The sequence below is a fragment of the Gopherus flavomarginatus genome, chromosome 4, assembly GCF_025201925.1.
Source record: "Gopherus flavomarginatus isolate rGopFla2 chromosome 4, rGopFla2.mat.asm, whole genome shotgun sequence".
Taxonomy (NCBI): Eukaryota; Metazoa; Chordata; order Testudines; family Testudinidae; genus Gopherus; species Gopherus flavomarginatus.
The window spans coordinates 80997150-81020474 of NC_066620.1; the positions used below are offsets into that span (position 1 = coordinate 80997150).

At 44.6% G+C, this 23325-nt stretch overlaps 1 protein-coding gene across 2 annotated transcripts in view; it reads right to left on the bottom strand.

Moving 5' to 3' along the window:
• Positions 1–221: 221 nt before the first annotated feature.
• Positions 222–23325, bottom strand: part of GPR137B (G protein-coupled receptor 137B) — a 41355-nt gene continuing 18251 nt past the window's right edge. The window contains exons 3-7 of one of the 2 annotated variants that reach the window (XM_050950443.1): positions 16531–16753; positions 9257–9410; positions 6637–6761; positions 2826–2950; positions 222–391 (exon numbers count right to left, since the gene is read on the bottom strand). In XM_050950443.1, the coding sequence (XP_050806400.1) occupies positions 280–391; positions 2826–2950; positions 6637–6761; positions 9257–9410; positions 16531–16753 (739 nt within the window). In that variant the 3' untranslated portion in view covers positions 222–279. Of the gene's footprint in view, positions 392–2825; positions 2951–6636; positions 6766–9256; positions 9411–16530; positions 16754–23325 lie in introns of both variants that reach the window. The other variant, XM_050950444.1, reaches the window with a different exon arrangement.

Genomic DNA, 23325 nt, shown 5'->3' on the forward strand with positions numbered 1-23325 from the left:
GATCTCAAGCTAGCAGGGAAAGCAGGAGCAGAGGTAGTCTTGGCACATAAGTTGGCGGTTCCCAAGGGAGGTTCTGTGATCTAACCCGTCACAATGACATTAAACCATTACTTAATCTACAGCTTTCCTTGAATGCTGAGAATCCTGTGACAAAGACCTCTATTGCTCCTTGTATAAAACAGTGCCCTTAAAAACCAACAGATAAAGGAAAATTCCTGAACTTTGTTTTTCAGAATATTTTTTTAATATGGAATGGCTTAATACTGTCATTGACTGGAACTATATAGGGCTTGGTTGTTCTGTGTCCATTGTTGACTCTGGCTGCAGTGATCCTATGTAAGCCATGAAACTGTTGTGTTGATGTCCCCAATCATAATAATCTGGAGAGAAACTAAAAAACAAAACACAAGAATTTATGGCTGAGGCCTTGATTCTCTGTCTCACTTACTTAAATGGGGCAGAATATAACTTCATAAATATAGTTTACATAAATTCTAGAGATGCTACTAGTAGACAGGATACTTCGTACTTAAGTCTAAATCAGCTATTTACTGCTAAACTGGGATGCATAGCTAATGTGGGCTCAAGGAATTGGTCATGAACTAGAGAGACTTCCATCTTTAGGCTACCAGTTGAAATCCTGTCCAGTTCATTAGTGACTGAAGGTTTTTACCACCTAATGTCTTCACTTGGCCACACGAGGGGTCAGGCTGTTCAAGGATGTTGGACAATAGTATGTCTAGCCTGCCTAAATTCCTGTCCCAAGAACTTGGATCCAGCTGGTAGCATTGCTGGATCTAAACATATTTTGTGTCCACACCCAACATGGTTAATACTTGGTCAGTAACTGGGAGCTTGGCTAGGATGCCATATGGCTGGCTGCCTGTAAACAGTTCCAAACACTTATGTTCTTTGGGTGGCACTCCCCAACCAGCCCTCTGTAAGCAGTTTAGCTGATCCTTTTTTCCTCCCTGGTTCTCTGGGCAGTAGGAGATCCCAGACTACACTGCCACCAGTGCCAGTACATGCAGGACCTCCAAGCACTCTATGGTACGCAGAAGGCTGTATAGATTTTCCCCAAATGCAAAGTGTGTGGTAGCTATGAACAGGCAAGCTTTGTTGAAGTATGGTTGCATTATGGGTCGGGAGAAAGCTGCACACAACTCAACCAAGTTAAATTTTTAAATGCAAATAAATGAAAAGAATTGGGTTCTAGATGGATGGGAATTGGTTACTAAGGGAATCATCGTCTTAAAGGTATTTCATTGTGTTTTTATTCCTTTGATAATACTTTTAAAAATAAGGGGCTGACTAGTGGTGGATCTCAAATATATAGAATTCCTGTGTTTCGAAGCAGTGGAAAAGGACACTCCCTGGGCTTAAACCTAGTACTGAGTAAAGTTTCACAGTAAAGTCTCCCCTCTTGCATGTGATTTAATAGATTCTCAAGTACAAAATAACAGTTATCTAGGAGCTCCTCCCGTCACGGCTTCATCCCACCAGCTCAGTCTGTTCATAAAGCCTCATGCCCACATCTCTTCTTACTAGAGAGTCTTCACCGCAGTCTCTCTCTTTTCCAGGTCTCCTCAGTGGAGAGGTACACAAGCAGCTCTTGCTCCCTTTAGGTTTCTCCCCACACTAGGAAAAGGGCATAGGTGGGGTAGCCCCTGCGCTCCACCCTGAGGCCTCCGCCCGCTTTTCCTCCCCATGACCCCGCCCATGCTCCACCTCTTCCGGTCCCTGCTCTGCCTGTCCTCTGAGATACTTGCTGCCCACTGCTTGCTGAGTCCCTCCATGGGAGGGCTACACAAGACAAGATGCCAGGCTAGCCTTATGCTCTGTGCAGTCAGTGGATGTGACCTTCCCTCCCTTCCAAGCTGCTGCAGGCCTGGATCACTCAGTGTGTGACAGGCACCACCATGCTGTTCTCACAGCCGGTGCTAAGCTGGGTGGCTGCTGAGCAATACTGATTGCAGTGGCCAGGATCCCCCTGCCACTTACACCTGGCCCAGAATCCTTCAGAGTGTTCCTGGTAAGCAGCAGGCGGCAATTAGGGGTACCTGTAGGCAGTGAATGCTTCCTCTCTTCCCCCCACCCCAGTTTTTGTACTTGCTCAAGTTCTGCAATGGGTGGGGGGAGTGCTCAGCTTGGGGGAGGACCAGAGTGCAAGCAGTGGGGACCTTGGGGGGGGGAGGGGAAAGGAGGGACTTGGCAGGTGGTGGGAGTCTGGGGCAGGGTGCAGCAACTCAATGGGCAGGAGGGCCTTGAGGGAGGGGGCTGAGTAGGGGGACGAGGCCACAGTCCAGGCGACAGAGGAGCTTCTGGGGCTCAGGCCAGCCTCCACCAAGGCCAGAGCCATGCGCTGCCCGTGGAAAAGGAGTTTGCCTTTATACCATTTCCTCTCCTAGCATGTCTTGCTCTCAAGCTTATAGCTCTAATAGAACCTGAACTACAAATCTGAGAACTTCTACCCTTAAAGGACTGGACTCAAAACTGAAACTACTGATCTGGGCGTGGCCTTTGAAGGGCCAGCACCCTCTGTTATGGCTGTTAATTTAAGAGACTCTTAACTATCTTCATTCTGTTGTCCTTGTAATGGTCATGTGCTGCCATCGTTAATGCCTTGCCTCCCAGGCTTATACTCTCACATACATGCATGTCTGTTCCCCATTACATCCTCCTGCTGAACTCTCCTTTCTAATAGATTTTTTTTTTCTACCTGTAAGTATTGTGTCTGAATTTGGTCAAAAATCATGATAAAATACGTAGAACATTTTATCGTTCCCCACTGATCACTTCCTCCTATAACCATCCCAATACCTCACCTGCCCTGTATGCCTTGTGGTGAAATGTTCCAGGCCAGATCATCATCACTGTCGTATCGCCGAGGGTTGTCAAAGAAATAGGATCGTGGACTGAATCCATGGCTTGGTACCATTCCTGGATTTGTCTAGGGGGGGAAATGATCCATCAGTGAAAGTTGCACCAATTTGTGTCTGAGTGTCAGAGATGTCACCTGTTCATTTTCTAAAGCATACCCCTGAGGAGACTTCTTGCCAAAGGCTCCCAGTCAAGAGATATGGCAGGAGTCTGTTAAACTATTTTTTCCCCTTGCTCTCGCCTCCTGTTCTGCTTTCTCCATTTCCTCCCGTTAAACCAGTGGTTCTCAAAGTTTTGTACTGGTGACCCCTTTCACATAGCAAGTCTCTGAGTGTGATGCCCCCCTTATAAGTTAAAAACACGTTTAAATCTATTTAACACCATTATAAATGCTGGAGGCGAAGCGGGGTTTTGTATAGAGGCTGGCAACTTGCAACCCCTCGATGTAATTAACCTCGTGACCCCCAGTTTGAGAACCCCTGCGTTAAACCTAACAACCTCCCACTTCCAATGAGTAGAAGTGCTCATGCTACTGGACCTGCTGCCTCATACATGTCTGCTCTAGGCTCTATATCAATTCCTCTCCACCCCAGCCTTCCCTCCCAATAACACCGCTCACTTGCTTCCCTCAGAAAGAGCAGTCTGGAACTGGCAGACAGAGGAAGAGGCCTACAGTAGGATGATGAGGTTGGGGAGATGAGGAATTCCCAGGAGAGAGGATGGAGAGCTGTAGCCCCTGGGCAAATGACCTCTAGTCCAACCTCCCAATGTCCTGAAATTCACTCTCTTACCTTTACTGGCACAGCATCCCCTCCCAGCTTCCCCTCAACCCAGGGAAACTAACCAATCTGTCCCTGTGAAACTATACCTGATTAAAGGATGGGAATAGGATGCTATTATGTCTCTCAGCAGTGATGTACTTATCCACTGGGCCAATCCAGGGGGAAACATCCATTGAGTGAAGGGGCCTACATACAATTTTTCCATTTACAAAAAATAAAACCCCAAACCACTTTCATTTTAGTTTAACTAGTGTTTTTCCACTCTGGCCCACAGTGTGGCTCAGATTCAGGACACCGTCCTACACATTCCCATACATGCTTAGTTTTTTTTTTCTTTTCCATTCAGCGCTTGTATCAGAGGGTTCCCCATTTCCTCCCCCCTCCACGCTCTTTGGATATGCTGGGGCAATATTTTTATTCTTGGCCCAGAGAAAGAAAGAAAGAAAGGGTTGATCCTGCATTGTTCTTTGGCATAAAACTACTTACAGTCTTTTTTCTTTTTGTATTAAAGAAACAACAATCCAAAACCCAAGCGGTTAAAACGTGTGGATTATCCCCCAGTTAATTTGCTTGAGACTCTAGCAATGTTAGAATAAGAGCACTCAGTTACGTTCTACAGGCAAAAACAAACGACCAAAGATGGCAAAACAAGAGTATTGCCTTAACAATTCCAGGAACCAAAACTTCATTTTTTGAATAGAGCTAAGCAGTTTCTAGTTTTTAATTTTGGAGAGAAATATGCAACCAACTCAACACTTTCCCAAAGTTTTCTATTTAAGCGATCACCATTTATAAATAAGGAAAGCAGAGCCACATGTGGGATTTTCACTAAATTTCTATTGTTTCTAGATATTTTTTGACTAGTGGATGCAGTTTGTTTTAATAGTAATGTTTCATATATAATCCTCTTTTCTTGGCCATCCTTTTCCGGTGTATTAATAAGTACTTGGTAGTTCTGCAACTATTAACAAGTGTTTATATTACAGTACTCTCCTGTGACTCATGGACTCCATCTTGTGGCAAATTTGCATGAAAATTCATAGTGTGGCTTTGCTAAAGAATCTAGGGCTTGGGCTTTTGTTGATTTTTTTTGTACTGAAAGTTGTGAATTTAACTGTCGGGTTGTTTATTTAACATTTTCAGTTTTCCTCTCTCTGTGACATAGATATGCATAAACCTATTTGTTGTTTTTCTACACACACAAAAATAAGGCATACATTTTTAAACAGTGAGGGAAATCAACCATTGGAACAATTCACCAAGGGTTGTGGGGGAATCTCTGTCACTGGCAATTTTTAAACCAAGATTTGGTTATTTAAAAAAAATAGTATAAAAGTCATTATTTTGAAAAAATTCTGTGCCCAGTGTTAACAGGAGGTCAGACTAGATCAATGGTTCTCAAACGGGGGGTCGGTACCCTTCAGGGGGTTGTGAGCTGTCAGCCTCCATCCCAAACCTCCAGCATTTAGAATAGTGCTAAAGTGTTTTTAATTTATAAGGGAGGGTCGCACTCAGAGGCTTGTAGTGTGAAAGGGGTCACCACTACAAAAGCTTTAGAACAACTGTACTAGGATCACAATTGTCCTTTCTGGCCTTGAAATCTTTGAATTTCTGAATCTATGAAAACTGTAGCATTTGATCAGACACATTTAACAGCAATATTAGGTAAAGAAAATATCCCCTGTAAAAGGTACCCACAAGATGAGTGAAGTTACACCATTCTCTATTTAAATTAGAACTAGCTTGCTCCTCCTAAATCTATCCCACCAAACTTCTAGAGTCCCAGGGTCTTGTCTAGACAAGACGCAAAGGTGTAGTGTTAGAACTTGTTCTTCCACTAACATTTAGCAGAAGAATATAGTCCATAGTTGTTGTCTTTTTTAACTTCAGTGGGACTATCACATGAGTAAAGATTTGTAGTATCAGACCCTAAATGTCTAGATTTTTGCAAAGTAAGGATAGATTGTCTTCTAGTATCTGAACATTTCCCTTTGTTCTGATTGATTTTTGTGAATCCCTTTCATATAATCCTAAATTCACTAGCAGGAGCAGTACTGCTAAAAAAATGAACTTGCTATAACATAATGGTAAAGAGAAAATCCTAATCTGTGCTTTTAAAACCTTGGTTTCTTTTCTTCACAGTTATATGGGGCTAATTCCTAGGCAGTGAAGGGTCCAGGATTTTTAAAAGGCTTGTTTAGTATAATGAACAGGGCTAGAACTAAATGGCTGGGTTTCCTCTGGTAGTTCAAGTGATTGCAGTTTAACGGTTAAAAGGCTTTTTCACAAAGATCTGCTACTCTCTTGTTAATCTTGGCTTTGTCATTATGACGTTAGCACTCCTACCATCCTTGGGGAATTAAGCCCCTTGTTCTTCTATAGGGCAGACACTATACAGCTAACAGCAGTGCATATTTTCCCACACACTTGCCAGTGTCCCCCATATTAATCTGGAGGGATTACCTGCTGCTATGAGAAGATACTTTGGTTTCTCTGCCTACTTAAATCCAACATGTGTTTAGCTTTCAAACCTTGGCCTCACCACTCCACTGAAACTGCTAACTAAGATTTCAGCTAGTGCCAGTTGTGGTGCTGGTTTTTATGATATGGAAACTTCAAGGAGAATTGGGCTAGGACCATCAAACCCATTTCATATGTGCCACTGAGCAGCTATCAGATGATAACTTGCAGCTGGCTTTGAATCAGTGCCCTAAAAATGAAAGACACTGTAGCCCATTATCAAACTCAAGTGCCAGGTAAATTTTCTACAGTAATAACCTGGTTGGGGAAGCTACCAGACCTGCTGCCTTACACATGTCTGCTCTAGGCTCCATATCAATTCATCTCCACCCCCGCCTGATGATCAAGAGTATTTTATTTTTACTGAGACCAGTTTGAAAATAAAAAGTTAAAATTCAGTAAATTGAGCTCTAAGGATTATCTGAAGGTTGTGCCTGGAAAAGGTTTTACTTACTAGATCTTTTGTAGGGTTTCGAACACGGAAGAAGTACACAACTAAGGAAGTGGGCAGCAGCTCCCAGATAAAGAGGATCACTCCAAATACGACGTACCCAGCATCTCCCAGCTGACATTTCAGATCTGCCTGTTGAAAAGTCAGAGGAGCATGTTCAAAAATGAGTAAGTGAGTTTGTTTTAAAATGTATAAGAAATACAAATCAGCTTTCTTAGAGTGAAAGGCTGATCACAGGATAACTATGAGTTGCCAATGTGATATGACTGTGAAAAAAGCTAATGGTCTTGGGATGCTTCAGGCGAGGTATTTCCAGTAGAGATAGGGAGGTGATAGTACCATTATACAAGGCATTGGTGAGACCTCATCTGGAATATTGTGTGCAGTTCTGGTGCAATTCAAACTAGAACAGGTACAGAGAAGGGCTACTAGAATGATCTGAGGAATGGAAAACCTGTCTTATGAAAGGAGACTCAAAGAGCTTGGCTTGTTTAGCCTAACCAAAAGAAGGCTGAGGGGAGATATGATTGCTCTCTCTAAATATATCAGAGGGATAAATAACAGGGAGGGAGAGGAATTATTTAAACTCAGTACCAAAGTGGACACAAGAACAAATGGATATAAACTGGCCATCAGGAAGTTTAGACTTGAAATTAGATGAATTTTTCTAACCATCAGAGGACTGAAGTTCTGGAACAGCCTTCCAAGGGGAGCAGTGGAGGCAAAAGACATATCTGGCTTCGAGACTAAGCTTGATAAGTTTATGGAAGCAATGGGATGATGGGATAGCCTAATTTTGGCAATTAATTGATCTTTGATTTTTAGCAGCAAATATGCCCAATTGCCTGTGATGGGATGTTAGATGAGGTGGGATCTGAGTTACTACAGAGAATTCTTTCCTGGGCATCTGGCTGGTGAGTCTTGCCCACATGCTCAGGGTTTAGCTGATCACCATATTTGGGGTCTGGAAGGAATTTTCCTCCAGGGCAGATTGGCAGAGGCCATCAGGGTTTTTCGCCTTCTTCTGTAGCATGGGGCACAGGTCACTTGCTGGTGGATTCTCTGCACCTTGAAGTCTTTAAACCATGATTTGAGGATTTCAATAGCTCAAACATAGGTTAGGGGTTGATACAGGAGTGGGTGGGTGAGGTTCTATGGCCTATGTTGTGGAGGAGGTTAGACTAGATGATCATAATGGTCCCTTCTGACTGTAAAGTCTGTGACTCTGACTCTAAATGTATGTAAACATCAGGGAATCTGATGGAATATCCAGTAGCTGCGTATAAAAGTAAAGCAGCAGAATAACCTGGCTACAAATTCTTAATGATTAGACTCCCTTTGGAAAGATACAAAATTCTATTTTATTTTGTACAATACCTTTCCCTTCCTCCTTTTTAAATGATCATCCTCCTCCTTAGGCTGTTTTTCTGCCCTACCCAAAAGTTACAGAGAATAATTAAGTCCTTGTGACTGCCTGCAAGGCTCTTAGACAGTCAAGAAAGTGAGAAAATAAGATACTAGCTTTCTAAACTCTTTCAAGCTTTAAGAAACAAACAAATTACAAACTTTTGAGTTCAGTGCAAGCCCCACTAGCCTGAGTCTATTGACCAGGGTTAGGAGGTTCGCTCCCAATGGCTCCAAAATGTTGTGTAGACATGGGCATTCAAAAATGAAGGTACCTGGCATTGCTAGCATTGCATTGCATAGTTTGCTAAATTCAGAATTAATTAGGCCTTTATGTAAGAGAGGCATCACAGGCTGCCACGTCCCATGAAACCCCGTGGCAGGCTATGGGAAGCACATGGATCAGGAATGTAGGTAGGATACGGCACCTCTCATTTCATTGCACTCCCCTGATTTTAAGCCAACCCTATGTACTGGGATCTGAACAGTATCCTGTTTACTTTTAAATGATGTAAACATCTAAGGTCAAAGGCTGGGATTTTCAAAAGAACATAAGGGAGTGAGGCATTGAACAGGAACTGAGTGAACCACCATTTGAAAACCCCACCATTCAGTCTTAGCTGTCATTTTGGTTTAATTAAAACTTGACCGATCATCATATGTTAAAACTGGTGCTATGTGAAGGGAATGCGCAGCTATTCTCACTCTTATTGATAGAGCAGGAAAAACATTTCTTTTATTATTAGGGGATGCCGGCCCCACAGAAGTCCATGGAGCTTTGACATTGACTTCAGAGGAGCCATGATTTTGCTCATGTGTTTAAACTGTAAATGGAGTCACCTATCTGTCTCCACTGCACCCAAATATGATTCAAACTATTCAATACAGTTCTTTCAGCAAAGGTAAAAAATAAAACAAATCCCATACAACTGTTTTTAATAGAAGGGAGTTGCCTTTCTAAATCTTAAAAATAAATGTCAATAAAGTGCAATAACCAGAAGGTAAGTTTTTTATATTGTTGGTTTTGTGACTGCTTTTTCTTCTGACTGAATTATTTTTCCCTAACCATTTTATTGTTGAAAAGATCATATTTTTGGAGCAGAACAAACATGGTGCTTTTTTTTATTTAAAAAAATCCAAAAGATTTTATTATATTCTTGTTTTTTATCAATTCTGAGAATACAGGATCAGTTTTCCTTGTTAGCAGTAAACATCATACTTGCCTGATCTGATACATTGTACCAGTCATAATCAAAAGAATTGACTTTCTTGGTTTGCGAAAATGATAAGATGAATAAATTGTAACAGGCTCTTGAGGTATATAGTAGTATAACGGTCACACCTATAGTTGTCACCTGACACACAGATGAACCCTAGAAGAGAGAGTTAAACATATTTTAGTACTTATGTCTGATAATGGCAAGAACACTGTTTGCATGGGCTTGGTGAGCTCTACTTTACTTTGTATAATCTGGAATATAATTTAATTTTTTAAAATCTTTTAAAATCTTTTTCCAGGTGAGAGTGGCGGTTCCAGCTCTTAGCATGGTCAGCTACTGTTCAGTACTGTAATATTGCAGGAAGTGCTAGTCTGAAAGTACCTAAAATAAGATTAAAAGAGTTGTACATGGGGAATAAAACTTATTGGATAGATCAGCCACTCCATCCTCATGCAAAAATACAACCTCCACCACCACACCAGAATGGAACTTCCTATATCAGATCTTTCACTGATACTATGATGCAACACTGTGCATTTTACAGCTACATGCTACCCATATATTAGCCCCCTGAGTAAGTACAGAACAGCTGGTAACAGTTATTGGTAAACACATTGCACACAGGAATTCACATCCTACACTGCAGATTTGCCCAGTTTAAATTTGGTATCAACAGGAAAGTCTCATTGAGCAAGACTAGAGGAGTAGGATGAGTGTACGGAACAGTAAGTGAATTTGAGGTCAGGAATGTAGATTGGAATGGGGCCCTGGAGTGTTTTGGAAGATAGAGCTCTCTTCAGCTGGACTTGGAAATGGATAGAGTTTGTAGGAGAATGGTGTGATCCACATGCAGGATTGAGAGTACCCTGGTTGCAGCAGAAATTCAGAGGGGAGGGATTGAGAGAGAGACCATAACAGTAGGCATCACAAGTGCTGAGACAAGATCTGATTAAGGATGTATAAATCTCTGGGCACAGACAGGACTAGGCTAAGGATCAATGTTAGTTCTGTCCTGGAGACAGGCACATATATAGACAAGAGAATAGATGGAGTGGAAGAGGCTCAAGGAGGACACTGTGGGGCTGGCCTGCTGGCAGTCTTTTATACAATCAAATGGGAGAGAACAAAGTTTGGGTTCTAAGCTCTGGGTCAGCAGAGGTAATGCTTTCAGCCCCTGGGGGGAAGGGAAAACCCTTGTTTCCATCTCACATGGATCCCTCTCCCTCCCTTAATGGAGGCATGTAGTACCATAAATGGGCTCCAGAGCCTGACAGAGCTGGGAGTTTCCCACCTTATCATGGGCCCTTTTAGAATAGTGTGAGGATTAGGAGGGCCCACCCATGCAGAAGCATAACTCCAAGATTTCTAGCCTGGGTTACAAAGTCTAAAGGCAAGCAGTAGTGGGATCAAAGGCCTAGGACAATGAGGCTGTATCATGTCATGTCATTTCACCAGGTTATAATGGTCTCCAAACCTTCACATAGAAATATTTCTTCCTCTACATTTCTATGGAGGCCTTTTCAGCTGTACAGTTGTGGCAAAATGGAAGGGGCATGGCTTCATAAGACCACAAATAACTGTGACCAGCTGTACAAGGATGCACTGTTTTCTTTGTACACAGGAATGCAGCATGGTATAGTGGCTAGAGAAGGGGCCTGCAACTCAGATGACCTGGGTGCTAGTCCCAACTCCACCACTTACAAACTGCCAGGCCTCAGGCAAATCATTTAACCTCTCAATGCTTCAGTTTGTTCATCTGTAAGAAGAGGCTCTTTGCATGGAAAGTACAGAGAATGGTTACCCTGTGGGAGCGTTTTCCTTTGAGATGCCACATTCCGTTGCCTTGTTGCGCTGACGTTACACTTTTATAAATGTCATGTCAATGCAGTGTTGACTTTTTTCTGCCTTCTGTGAGACTCGTAGAATTTGTGTTCCTAACTCAACGGTCTGAGGGTGCTCGCTGCTTCGGAGTTCCCCTTGGTACTCTGAGCAGTAGAGTCTTCTCAAGCAGTGACCTGCCTTGCTGATTTGGGGGAGGAGGATGGGGGTTATATCGCAGCACTCACTAGACTCACTGTCCTGTCTGCAGCTTCCTCTTTGCTGCAAGCAGACCATGAGCAGCTGGGATGGAGGAAAAGATGGGAGGAATGAGTGGAGAAAGGAAGGCTTTAGCTGTTTTTTTCGTCATAGTGTTGTAAAAACTGAGCTCAATATGCTGTATAAGAAGTTGGCCAACAGCAGAGTTAAAAATTGTCCTTGAGAGAGAATATAGTTATGCCAACATTGATCATCCCCCTTCACAAGCAGTATTTTTTTCCTACCAACACAAGAAGCCTGGCCCAGCCCCTACATTTGGAAATTATATCACCATTTACGAAAAACTAGCTAGCACATCCTTCGCAGCAAAACTACTCAAGATACTGATTCATCTGATACACTGTGTCCCTGGTACTACTCAGCCTGCTTGAAGTCCTGGATGTGAGTGCACAGTTTGTAGATAAGCATGACTGACCATCTGATAAGAAGGCTGCTGCAAATACTGCCAGAAGTGCTCAGCAACAGGAGCATAATATGGTGGCAGGCCTGGCTTGCAGTGACATTTGTGCTGAGTTCAGAGACTCAGATATTTATGACGGAATTGAAACCAGAAATACAGTACGTAGCAGTGAAAGCTGTGGTGAGACTATAGCAAATGACAGGAAATGCTGTAAAGAGGAAACAGTTGCTACGCACTTCTCTATTCACACTCTGTGTTGGAGAATCAGCTATGCTGTTATGGAAACAGAGGAGGAAGCTGGCAGAAGCTGCTGACTCAGACATCACCGCTCCGTTCTCCACACTTCAGCCACCACAAGACAGAAGAAAGCAGCTGGCGTTTTTCAGTGCTGTTTTTACCAGAATACAAAGGGAAGGCAAGTGCAGTATAATATTTAAATATGGTGTAGCTTTAATCGCTTCTAGCTCAACAAATAGAATAGCATGATAAAAATGTTTTGTCCACGAAGGGCCAAATCCTCAGAGCAGTATCCAACCTAAGTAGCTGAGTGCTGGGAAGATACACAGGGTGAGTAAGGGAAGGAGAATCCTTCCTCACAAGCCACAAAGGTGGCTTAACCCTATTTGCTGCAATAGGTTTACATGCCCTCTTCAGAGGGCTGAGGATACCTGAAGTGGCAAGACTTTAGTCATGCACTCTGTGCTTGTGCCATGCAAGGAATCTCCAAAGAATGGAGCTCTACCTACGTGAGTGCTGTGTATCCCACATCTGGCCCTCCCACTCCTGCCCCAACTTTGCACAGTAGAACTAAAAGAGTTCCACTTCCTGAGGCTCTGTGACCATGCAGAATTCACCACTGTGCACTTTAGCAAGGAGTGATATTTGAACAGAGGGAGCTAGCAGATGTGAGGGTCAAATGGAAGGGTGCCAAATACAACAAGGTAGGCATTTCTGCCATTTAGGGTTCCCAGGTGTCTGGTTTTCTACTGGTAAACCCAGTCGAAAAGGGACCCTGGCGTCTCTGGTCAGCACCACTGCCAGGCCACTAAAAGTCTGGTTGGTGCGGGGCTGGCAGGCTCCCTCCATGGCTCCGCAAGGCTCCCCAGAAAAATAGAATCATAGGGTTGGAAGGGACCTCAGGAGATCATCTAGTCCAACCCTCTGTTCAAAGCAGGACCAATCCCCAGCTAAATCATCCCAGCCAGGGCTATGTCAAGCCTGACCTTAAAACCTCTAAGGAAGAAGATTCCACCACCTCCCTAGGTAACCCATTCCACTGCTTCACCACCCTCCTAGTGAAAAAGTTTTTCCTAATATCCAACCTAAACCTCACCCACTGCAACTTGAGACCATTACTCCTTGTTCTGTCATCTGCTACCACTGAGAACAGTCTAGATCCATCCTCTTTGGAACCCCCTTTCAGGTAGTTGAAAGCAGCTATCAAATCCCCCCTCATTCTTCTCTTCTGCAAACTAAATAATACCAGTTCCCTCAGCCTCTCCTCATAAGTCATGTGCTCCAGCCCCCTAATCATTTTTGGCGCCCTCCACTGGACTCCCTCTAATTTTTCCACATCCTTCTTGTAGTTTGGGGCCCAAAAGTGGGTACAGTACTCCAGATGAGGCCTCACCAATGCCGAATAGAAGGAAATGATCACGTCCCTCGATCTGCTGGCAGTGCTCCTATTTATACAGCCCAAAATGCCATTAGCCTTCTTGGCAACAAGGGCCCACTGTTGACTCATATCCAGCTTCTCGACCACTGTAACACCTAGGTCCTTTTCTGCAGAACTGCTGCCTAGCCACTCAGTCCCTAGTCTGTAGCAGGGGTGGCTCCAGGCCCCAGAATGCCAAGTGCATGCTTGGGGCGGCATGCCGCGGGGGGCGCTCTGCCAGTCGCTGGGAGGGCAGCAGGCGGCTCCGGTGGACCTCCCACAGGCGTGCCTGTGGAGGGTCTGCTGGTCCCGCGGCTCCAGTGGCATGCCTGCGAGAGGTTCACCGGAGCCGCCTTCCGCCCTCTCGGCGACCACCATGCCACCATGCTTGGGGCAGCGAAATGTCTAGGGCCGCCCTTGGTCTGTAGCAATGCATGGGATTCTTCCTTCCTAAGTGCAGGACTCTGCACTTGTCCTTGTTGAACCTCATCAGATTTCTTTTGGCCCAATCCTCTAATTTGTCTAGGTCTCTCTGTATGCTATCCCTACCCTCCAGCGTATCTACCACTCCTCCCAGTTTAGTGTCATCTGCAAATTTTCTGAGGGTGCAATATTGAACAAAACCGGCCCCAGGACCGACCCTTGAGGCACTCTGCTTGCTACTGGCTGCCAATTAGACATGGAGCCATTGATCACTACCCATTGAGCCCAACGATCTAGCCAGCTTTCTATCCAACTTATAGTCCATTCATCCAGCGATTACCTCTTTAACTTGCTGGCAAGAATACTGTGGGAGACATGTCCCTCGGCTCCTCGACATAGAGGTGGCCATGGGGGCTTTGCGTGCTGCCCCCAACCCAAGTTCTGGCTCCGCAGTCCCCATTGTCCAGAACCATGAAAATGGGAGCTGCAGGGGTGGCGGGTGTGGGCAGCATGCAGAGCCCCTAACCACCCCTGTGCCTGGGAGCTGGATATTCCAGCTGCTTCCCGGGAGCCACCTGATTTAAGTGACTCCTGCAGCCTACACCCCAAACCTCCTCCCACATGCAAATTTTCTCGTGAAACTCCGTGCCCCAACCCCCCCACAAACACACACCCCAACCCCTTGCCCCAGCCCATAGCCCCTCCCACACCCTGAACCTCTCATTTTTGGCCCCATGCCACAGCCCACACCCCCAGCCCAGAGCTTTTATCCCCTTCCACACCTCAACCCCCTGCCCCAGCCCAGAGCCCCTCCCACACTCCAAACCCTTTGGCCCCACCCCCCATCCCAGAGCCCCCTCTTGCACCCCAAACCCCTCATCCCTGGCCCCATCCCAGAGCCCGCACCCCCAGCTGGAGTCCTCACCCCCTCCCAACCCTCTGCCTCAGATGGGTGAAAGTGAGTAAGTTTAAGGGTGGGGGAGAGTGAGCAACAGAGGGAGGGGCGATGGAGTGAGTGGAGGTGGGGCCTCAGAGAAGGGAGGGGCAGGGCACAGCCTCGGGGAAGTGGTGGGGCAGGGGGCAAGGCAAGGGTGTTTGCTTTTGTGTGATTAGAAAGTTAGTAACCCTACTACCATTCCAATTTTATATAACCCCATGGGATGGATTTTTACTAAGAATTTCAGAACAACATTAGCAGTTCAAGCTAAAAATCACTTGGCTACAATCTCCAGCTTTCAGAGCTGTAAACTAAACACATGTAATGAAATCCTACAATAATTACACAAGCAAAACTCTCATTTCAGTTCAATAAGAGTCAATAAGTTAGCAGTTATTCATACTTCTAGGTTTAGCTGTTGGTGTGCATGTTGTATGTTTCCATTGCCTCAGCACTAATTTCAGAATTGTTGTTCTTTGCTCAGGTAAAACAGATTGGATTTCCAGTGGGAGGAGGAAATGAATGAAGGAATCTATCCCAACCTCTACTTGGTAAACACCTCTCTATTATAAAAGCTCATGCTTCGATGATTTGCATGAAGTGGATAAACTTCCTTTATAATAAAAACAAATCCACTGATCATGCCAGTTTGGTCAGCAAATGAAAAATCTGAAAAGCACAAAGCTGCAGTTTGAAATCTACCGATCAGTCATGGGCTTTCAGTTGCTGTATGCTATGTCCAGATTGACTAAATAGGCAAAGTAATTAGATGGCCAACCAGCAGGGAAGAATTTTATAAGATTTTTTTCATAGTAATTGAAATTTACAGTATTGGCAGGTTCATCATGATGAGAAGGATAATATATTTTCATTAAACTCTAGTCACTTACTTCCAGACTTAAACTCCTAGCGCAAGTCAGAAAATCAAGGGATCTTTGAGAAAATAAAGCCCTCCTTTACTATTTATGAACCTTACAGAATAACCTCTATTGACTTTGTGCCAAATATGTATAGGCTTCAATAGCATCACACTATGAGTCTGCCCATTTGTCTACTTAACATATCCCAAACTTGTCAAAGTAACAGACTATATCCTTAAAGAATATCTGCTGCAGGATCTTAAGTGAATCTCCTTTTCTACTGGACAATTTTATAAAGCTGAAGTATTTGTAAATACAGCCTTAGTCATTGACAGAAGGACATGCACCATTCATGAAAGACAGTTCATATTTTGTGTTACTGCTTATTTTCATGGACATGCCACTCCCTTAAAGATTTAAAGTAAATTGACAGATTGAGGGAACCCAAAGCTGCTCTTCAATTATCTACTTGTAACAGCACTGAAATGCAACTCTGTTTGAAGTGGAGGACAGCAGCTAACTGAAACACAGCTGAAATATGTGATAAATTCTGGCCAATGACAACTTATGCAAACTCCTACTCTTATTTAAAGTGCTATGGCATCATTAGTAACCATGCAGAGCAGAAAGCATCTTGGTAAACTACATGGTATTCAACTGATCTGTTTTAGAAGGATGAAAGGCTAAGTTGAAATTCCTGGAATTAATATCTATTGTTGCAGAGTCTAAAGATTTCAGAGTGGTAGCCATGTTAATCTGTTTCAGCAAAAATAACGAGGAGCTCTTGTGGCACCTTAGAGTCTAAATAATGTTTTAAACCTGAGTCTCGTCCCATTAAATTGTCTCCTTTGACTGAAAATATACTTCAGTAAGATTTAAATAATCTCTAAAATGTACTTTACCTTGGATTCCAAGTAAATGTTGGCTAAAGACATCTTGGAAATCTTATACAGACAGATGGAGAGTGAGATGGCACATAGAACAAACAATGTGTCATTAATTGCCACCCGGACAGAGACAATGACTTTCCTCTCTGAATTCTCTGTTCTCACCAACACAGCACACGTTAAATTCACCAAGAGGAAGAGGAGACTGATGAAGAGAGAAGCCAGATAGAGAGGCAACCTGGAGAGAAAAAGAGGCTTTTAGAACTACTGTTTAGCAAGTGTCAGCAATGTGCTTGAAGCAGCACATAGAGCAGGGGTAGGCAACCTATGGCACATGTGCCGAAGGCGGCACGCGAGCTGATTTTCAGTGGCACTCGCACTGCCTGGGTCCTGGCCACCGGTCTGGGGGGCTCTACCATTTAATTGAATTTTAAATGAAGCTTCTTACACATTTTAAAAACCTTATTTACTTTACACACAACAATAGTTTAGTTATATATTACAGACTTATAGAAAGAGACCTTCTAAAACCATTAAAATGTATTACTGGCACGCAGAACCTTAAATCAGAGTGAATGAATAAATGAAGACTCGGCACACCACTTCTGAAAAGTTGCCGACCCCTGTCATAGAGCAAGGGAAGATACTGTCCCTGCGTCAAGGCTGTCCCACCTAACACACAGAGCAGCTACACCAGAATGCTCTACGTGGCCTGGAGGATGATTACAGTTGATTTCACAACTATTTTTAAAATCCAGAATAAACTGATATTCAAGCCATATACTTACTTGTAAAGGATAAAGCATGAAAGATGGGGTAGTCTTAACACATACGGGAGAAAAGCATGTATAAGACAAATGTAATATACCCAGATCTTAAAATCTATTTTAAACAGACGTGTTTACTTTGCTAGGCTCTGCACATCATACCTAGCAGGTACCCCTCTGACCATTCAACCAGACTCAGCATGCGTGGGGAAGCCATTGTTGGCTGAATGGTCGAGCTGTGTGGAACGCAATGGCTTTAGGCCTGGATGTTGTACACACTCAGTATCATGAGTGGATGCATTGACTACCCATTTTTTAAAGTAATATTTTATGTCAAATAGAGGAAGCCCTTTTTAAACTCTAATGTAGAGTTAGTGGGGCCCTGTGCTCAGCATCATTTTTGGGGGCCCCTCCTTGGGACCCAACCAAGAAAAAGAACATTCTCTCTTATCCCCCCTCTCACCCCCATTTTTCATTCTTTTTTTCTTCCTCCTCCTCCTATAAATAATAGGAAGTAAATGAAAATAAAATGAGGTACCTTGATTGTTTTTGTAGTCTAACTTATTTTTCCACAGACCACTTGAAAATCACTGAGGGTCTCGGTGGACCACTTAATGATCTTTCCAAATATTGTTTGTACCGTTAGCTAACTGTTGTAAAGCGCTTTGGATAAGAGCACTTTATTAAAAAAATATGTAAAAAAACCCACTGGGGTGCGGGGTCTGGGGGTGCAGGGTCTGGGAGGAACGCTCCCAGTTAGGGTGCAGGAGCAGGCTGGGGGTGCAGGGTCTGGCCAGGAGTTAGATGCAGGAGGGGGCTCAGGGCTAGGGCAGGAAGTTGGAGCATGGAGTGCTTACCTGAGGCAGCTCCCATTTGGTATGAGGGGTGCAGGCAGGGATGTAGGAGTCAGGGTGGGCAGGGAGATGGGGGGGACAGGGGGTGTGGGGAGTTGCAAGAGTTGGGGGGGCTGGGTGTGTGTGAGAGGGGTGCTGGAGTCAGGGAGGGCAGGTGGCAGGGGTGTGTGAAGCACGGTGCAGGAGTCAGGGCTGGGGGTTCAGGGTCTGGGAGGGAGTTAGGGTGCAGGGCCAGGCTGGGGGTTGGGGTGCAGGGTCTGGCCAGGAATTTGGATGTAGGAGGGGTCTCAGGATTGGGGCAGGAGGCTGGGGTGTGGAGCGCTTACCTGGGTAGCTCCCATTTGATGCGAGGGGTGCAGGTGGGGATGTGAGGGGGGTGCAGGAGCCAGGGCAGGGGGCTGGGAGGGTGGGCTGGGGTCATGGGGGTGCTGCCAGCCCCCTGCCCTGAGCGGCTCATGGCAGGGCCAGGTATGTGTAGGGAGAGTGCGGGGGCCCTGCCCCGCTCTGCCCTGCCCCAATTCCACCCCCTTCCCCAAGGCCCGAGCGCCACCTTCTCCCCCAAATGTGCTGCAGCCCCGCTCCTCCTCCTCCTTCCCAGAGCAACCTGAACTCTGGTAAACAGCTGTTCGGCAGTGGGGAAAGCATGGGGTGGGAGAGGGGTGGGAAGGTGACATGCTTGGGGGAGGAGGCTGTGCAGGGGTGAGCTTGGCTGCCGGTGGGGGCAGAGCCTGCAGCAGGAGCCCCAGGAGCCAGCAGAACCAAGCTTCTTCCCCCTCAGCTGCCTGGCCCTGGGGGCCCCCTGTCGTTGGGGGGCTCCCATGCCATGGCACCCTGTGTTTCATTGTAAATCCACCTCTGCCATAGGGTCTGCTTGGAGATTTGGCTTGGGGTTGGGATATATGCCCAGGTTATCTTTTGAGTAATCTAAATTCAGTCTGTAAAGAAGAGTTTTACCCGCCTACACAGCAGTGGAAAATATTGCCACAAAAGGTTAATAGTGTGTAAGCGATGAATCATGAATAGGACTGCAGGTTTGTCATGGTGTTAGAAATGTCACAGATACCACGATATTTCTGTTTGTCTGTGAGACTTTTCTTTGCGTCTGTATCTGATTTTAATGAAGCTGTATTTCCCAAATGGTGGGTTGTGACCCAGCAGTGCATCACAGGTAAGTTTTAAGAAGGGTCACCAGCACGGAGCAGAGGGGAGGACTGGGAATTGGGCAGGGCTGAAAAGCTAGCCTGCCCCGCAATAACTGCACAGTGGTAACACCTGTCCCACGGGACCGGGACTGGCTCCCCTGCTCTCGGCATTGTGTCCTGGCACGAGGTTGCTGTGCCATTTATTCAAAATTAACACATCTGCCTCACCCACTTCCACCCTGTCATGAGGTAGGGGCAGCTAGGCCAAACTTGATCAGTGCTGTGACTCTATGCACCAGGCCTCAACACTTGGAGCAGGGAGCAAGAGCCAAGCCCAGCCCCATGGGACAGGAGCTGCCATTGCAGAGTGAGTGTGGTGCGGGAGTCACTCTCCAACACCCTCCAAACCAGGCCAGGATTAGAAGTGTGGTGCCAGGGTGCTGCTGTGTCTGCTCAGTGCCCCATGGCAGGGCGAGGAGGAGGGGAGGGCGGGATTTACATATCCTGCATTTAAAGAAGTGGAGTTGAATGTTCATAGCTGAGACTTTACATACCACTTCCTCCTAAACATGTGACATTTCCTGAATTTACCATGGTCGCTCTGTGATTTATTTTTTTTTCAGTAGAAAAGGCCATGACAAATCTGCAGCCTTGATCATGATACAAAATTAAAGCACTGTTAGCTCATTTCAAAATGAGTCAGTGCTCCCTTTTGCCAGAGCTGCTAATTGGAAAAGAAAGGGTGCTCCCCTGAAAGCCTTTTTACATGGAAGAGGGAGAACTGAAAGAGCCTAAAGCCGCTACGTATGTTGATGAATCAATCTGATTTTTTTCCAGCTACATTCTTCAGTTAGCATGGATGGCCTGAGGTGGAAATTACCCCTCAGAAGGAAGATAGTGCTCACTGTGAACCTTTAAGGGTAGAGTATTTTCATTAATGCTATTTACAGATCAAATTCCAGCCTGCAGAAGTTTTTAGGGTGAGCATTCTGAAACATCTCCCTCATACCCCACAAAATAATGTCAAGGGCACAATAGTCCTGCAACTTTTATCTTTCACAGAAATGAGTTGGTCTGAAGAATTTTGCTCCCTGTTCTACTGATTGTAACTTTATGAATAAAATGTAAGCCAGGTCACAAAAGGCTTTAAGCGATGGGCATGCCTGTTCCTTCTCCTCCCCTACCACTTCTGAGTGCATGTCCCCCAACACAAAGTACTCTGCTCTTCTATCTCAGATTAGAAAAACGATTTCCCTCAGAGGCGGTGCTCTTAAATTCTGCCCCTGAGCCGCCATTCACAATAGATTGTGCAGATGTTCCAAATGTGATCATGCCTGTTCTCTGAGTTCCTTTGGCTCAGTTCCCTTGCAGTGGGGGCTAGAAACTCCCAAGCCTGTGTGCTGTGCTAGGCTTCTTGTGCTTCAGTGATGCTTGTATGCCCTGCTAAACATTTTGACCTTGGTTCCCCAAGGGACTGAGGTGTGCTCTGGGCTGTACCAGTCTTCTTGCATTTGGCTCCTGGATTGGGGGCAGCCAATAGTACTTCCCTGCCACTCATACAATTCTGATGTCAAGATGAGTTGTAACTCACAGTTGGTACAGCTCTTTATAATACGATCGTCTCTCCCCTTTCTTACATAATTTGAGTAGTGAAATTGACAGTTTTCATAGTTTCATGATTTCACAGAGTTTAAGACCAGAAGGGACTAGTAGATCATTTAGATTAAGCTCCTGTTCACCACAGGTCTTTAAATTTCACCCAGTTGCCCCGGTACTGAGCCCAGTAACATTGGTCAAACGAAAGCATTTCAGTCCTCATCAGACTGAACAGTTCAGACAATTAAAGAGTTCTGCCTGGGCCTCTGAATTAGCAACTATTGAAAAGACTGGGGCAAGTCACCCATTTCACAGGTACTGTATAAGGTTCTGAAAATGTGAACAGACATACTGCACCACTTATCCTCAAAAACATGAACCAAGTATATCTCAGCAACCATAGCAGCTAGAGACTTAATTTTGGCTAATGAAAGCTTAGAGGCCAGTGAACAAGAGGGCAGTGTGGAAGTGGTACTGCCACATCATACTGCCGCACACTGGTCCAGTCCAAGCCCTGAGTCCCATGGCACATCATCTATTCAAATGGCAAGATAAAACAGAAATTTCATGGGCAACATGACTGTTTATCTCCCTTGGGAATTTCCAGATGCAGGATCTCAGTATTGTAACAGCTCAGCCGCTTCCCTTGGACGCCCTTGTGGCCAGAGATGATGGTGCAGTGTCTTACCTCAGTTTCCCCCTCTTGATTCCTCAGTAATGCACAAAGAGGCTTTCACAAGTCCAGTAATATCTCTTGTTGGGGCTTTTATAACACATGAAGTTCCAAAATAAACAAAAAAGGGTCCTTGAACCGAGCTGTAATCCCTGAGGAACTGCCTCTTCCCTAAACCTCAGGAAAAGACACAAGGTCTGATCTGGCTTCTTTTCTTCTCCCCAAAAGGAAAACCAAACTTCTAGCTGCTTCTTTCTACCCAGCCCCAACTTCAGGGACCACTGCAGGAAACATCATCTTTCCTTGCAGCTTCACTCTATAATCTCTTACTTTGGCTACCCACAGCCTCTGTTTTTCTACATCCTCAGAGGCCTGGTTTAGTCATGTGCATTCTCTCCACCTGGAGAGGCAAATCAACTGCATCACAGCTGAGAACTATCTCCCTTTAGAAGGGCCAGCCACAGTGACAAGTACATTATTTATATGTAAATACATTACATATACGTATAGGGTGCCGCTGGTTACCTTATAGTACCTTTCAGTCTTTAACTATCGCCCCATTGTCCATAATCCTGATCTTGAGGTTGGCACATAACGGGTTATGCAACATTTGGGGGTTTGCTCAGAGAAGGTCCACGCAGATGCTTTCTGTTGTTTCAGTTTCCATTTGTGCACATCCTTTGAGTTTTGATTTGAGCATTTGGGTTCATTTGTACCAAAAAACTCAAAGCAAAGTTTGACTGAGATCACCAATTTTGCCTGGTTTAATCACGTGAAACAATCAAATTTCATATGTGGTTTCCATGAGAAATCATAAATTGCCTGAGGCCTGCTGGTAACAACCTGAGCTCACAGAAAGGTGAGCTTGGCTTAAGCATTCTTTTGTAACAAACCCCCAAACCAGGGGAAACATTAGGTAGTTTTATTACAAACATAACAATGAGCCCCTTTGCCAAAGTGTCTGATACTATTAGAGAGCAGAGGGAAGTTTTCTTTACATGTATGCTCTGTGAAGGTGGGTTTTATTAATCTTTTTCCTATCTTGAAATCGTATTATTTCTTGATCTATATAAATACAGGGCCTGAGAACACATTCTCTCACAGCTGCCTTGTTTATACAGTTGTGACGTCATCACATCCTGGTTACTTTATCTTTATAGCAGAAATTTTTTTAAACAGATTAAAAATAAAATGAGGAATTCAATATTCAGAAATAAAGACAAACCAAATCCAGTTAGTACAGATTCCAATATTACTACAACTTTGTCTACTCACAAATGTTGTACCTCTTTCACTATTCCATTATAAATAAATCGGCACAACCTCCCTAGCGTGGATGCAGTTACAACGGATACAAAAGTACTAATATCAGTACAAGCAGCAAAGAGTCCTGTGGCACCTTATAGACTAACAGACGTATTGGAGCCTGAGCTTTCGTGGCTGAATACCCACTTCATCGGATGCATGTATTCACCCATGAAAGCTCATGCTCCAACACGTTTGTTACTCTATAAGGTGCCACAGGACTCTTTGCTGCTTTTACAGATCCAGACTAACACGGCCATCCCTCTGATACTTAATATCAGTACAGCTATTCTGTACCAGAAGGGGAATAACCTATATCAGTATGGGGCAAACTAGGGATTACACCAATCTAGTGATACCTGTGTAAGAAAAAATTCACATTTCTAATCACCATAGTTATTTATACACATACAAAAACTGTGTGGAGACCATGCCTAAATGTTTTGAATGTAATAGGAAAAAACGTAGTGCAT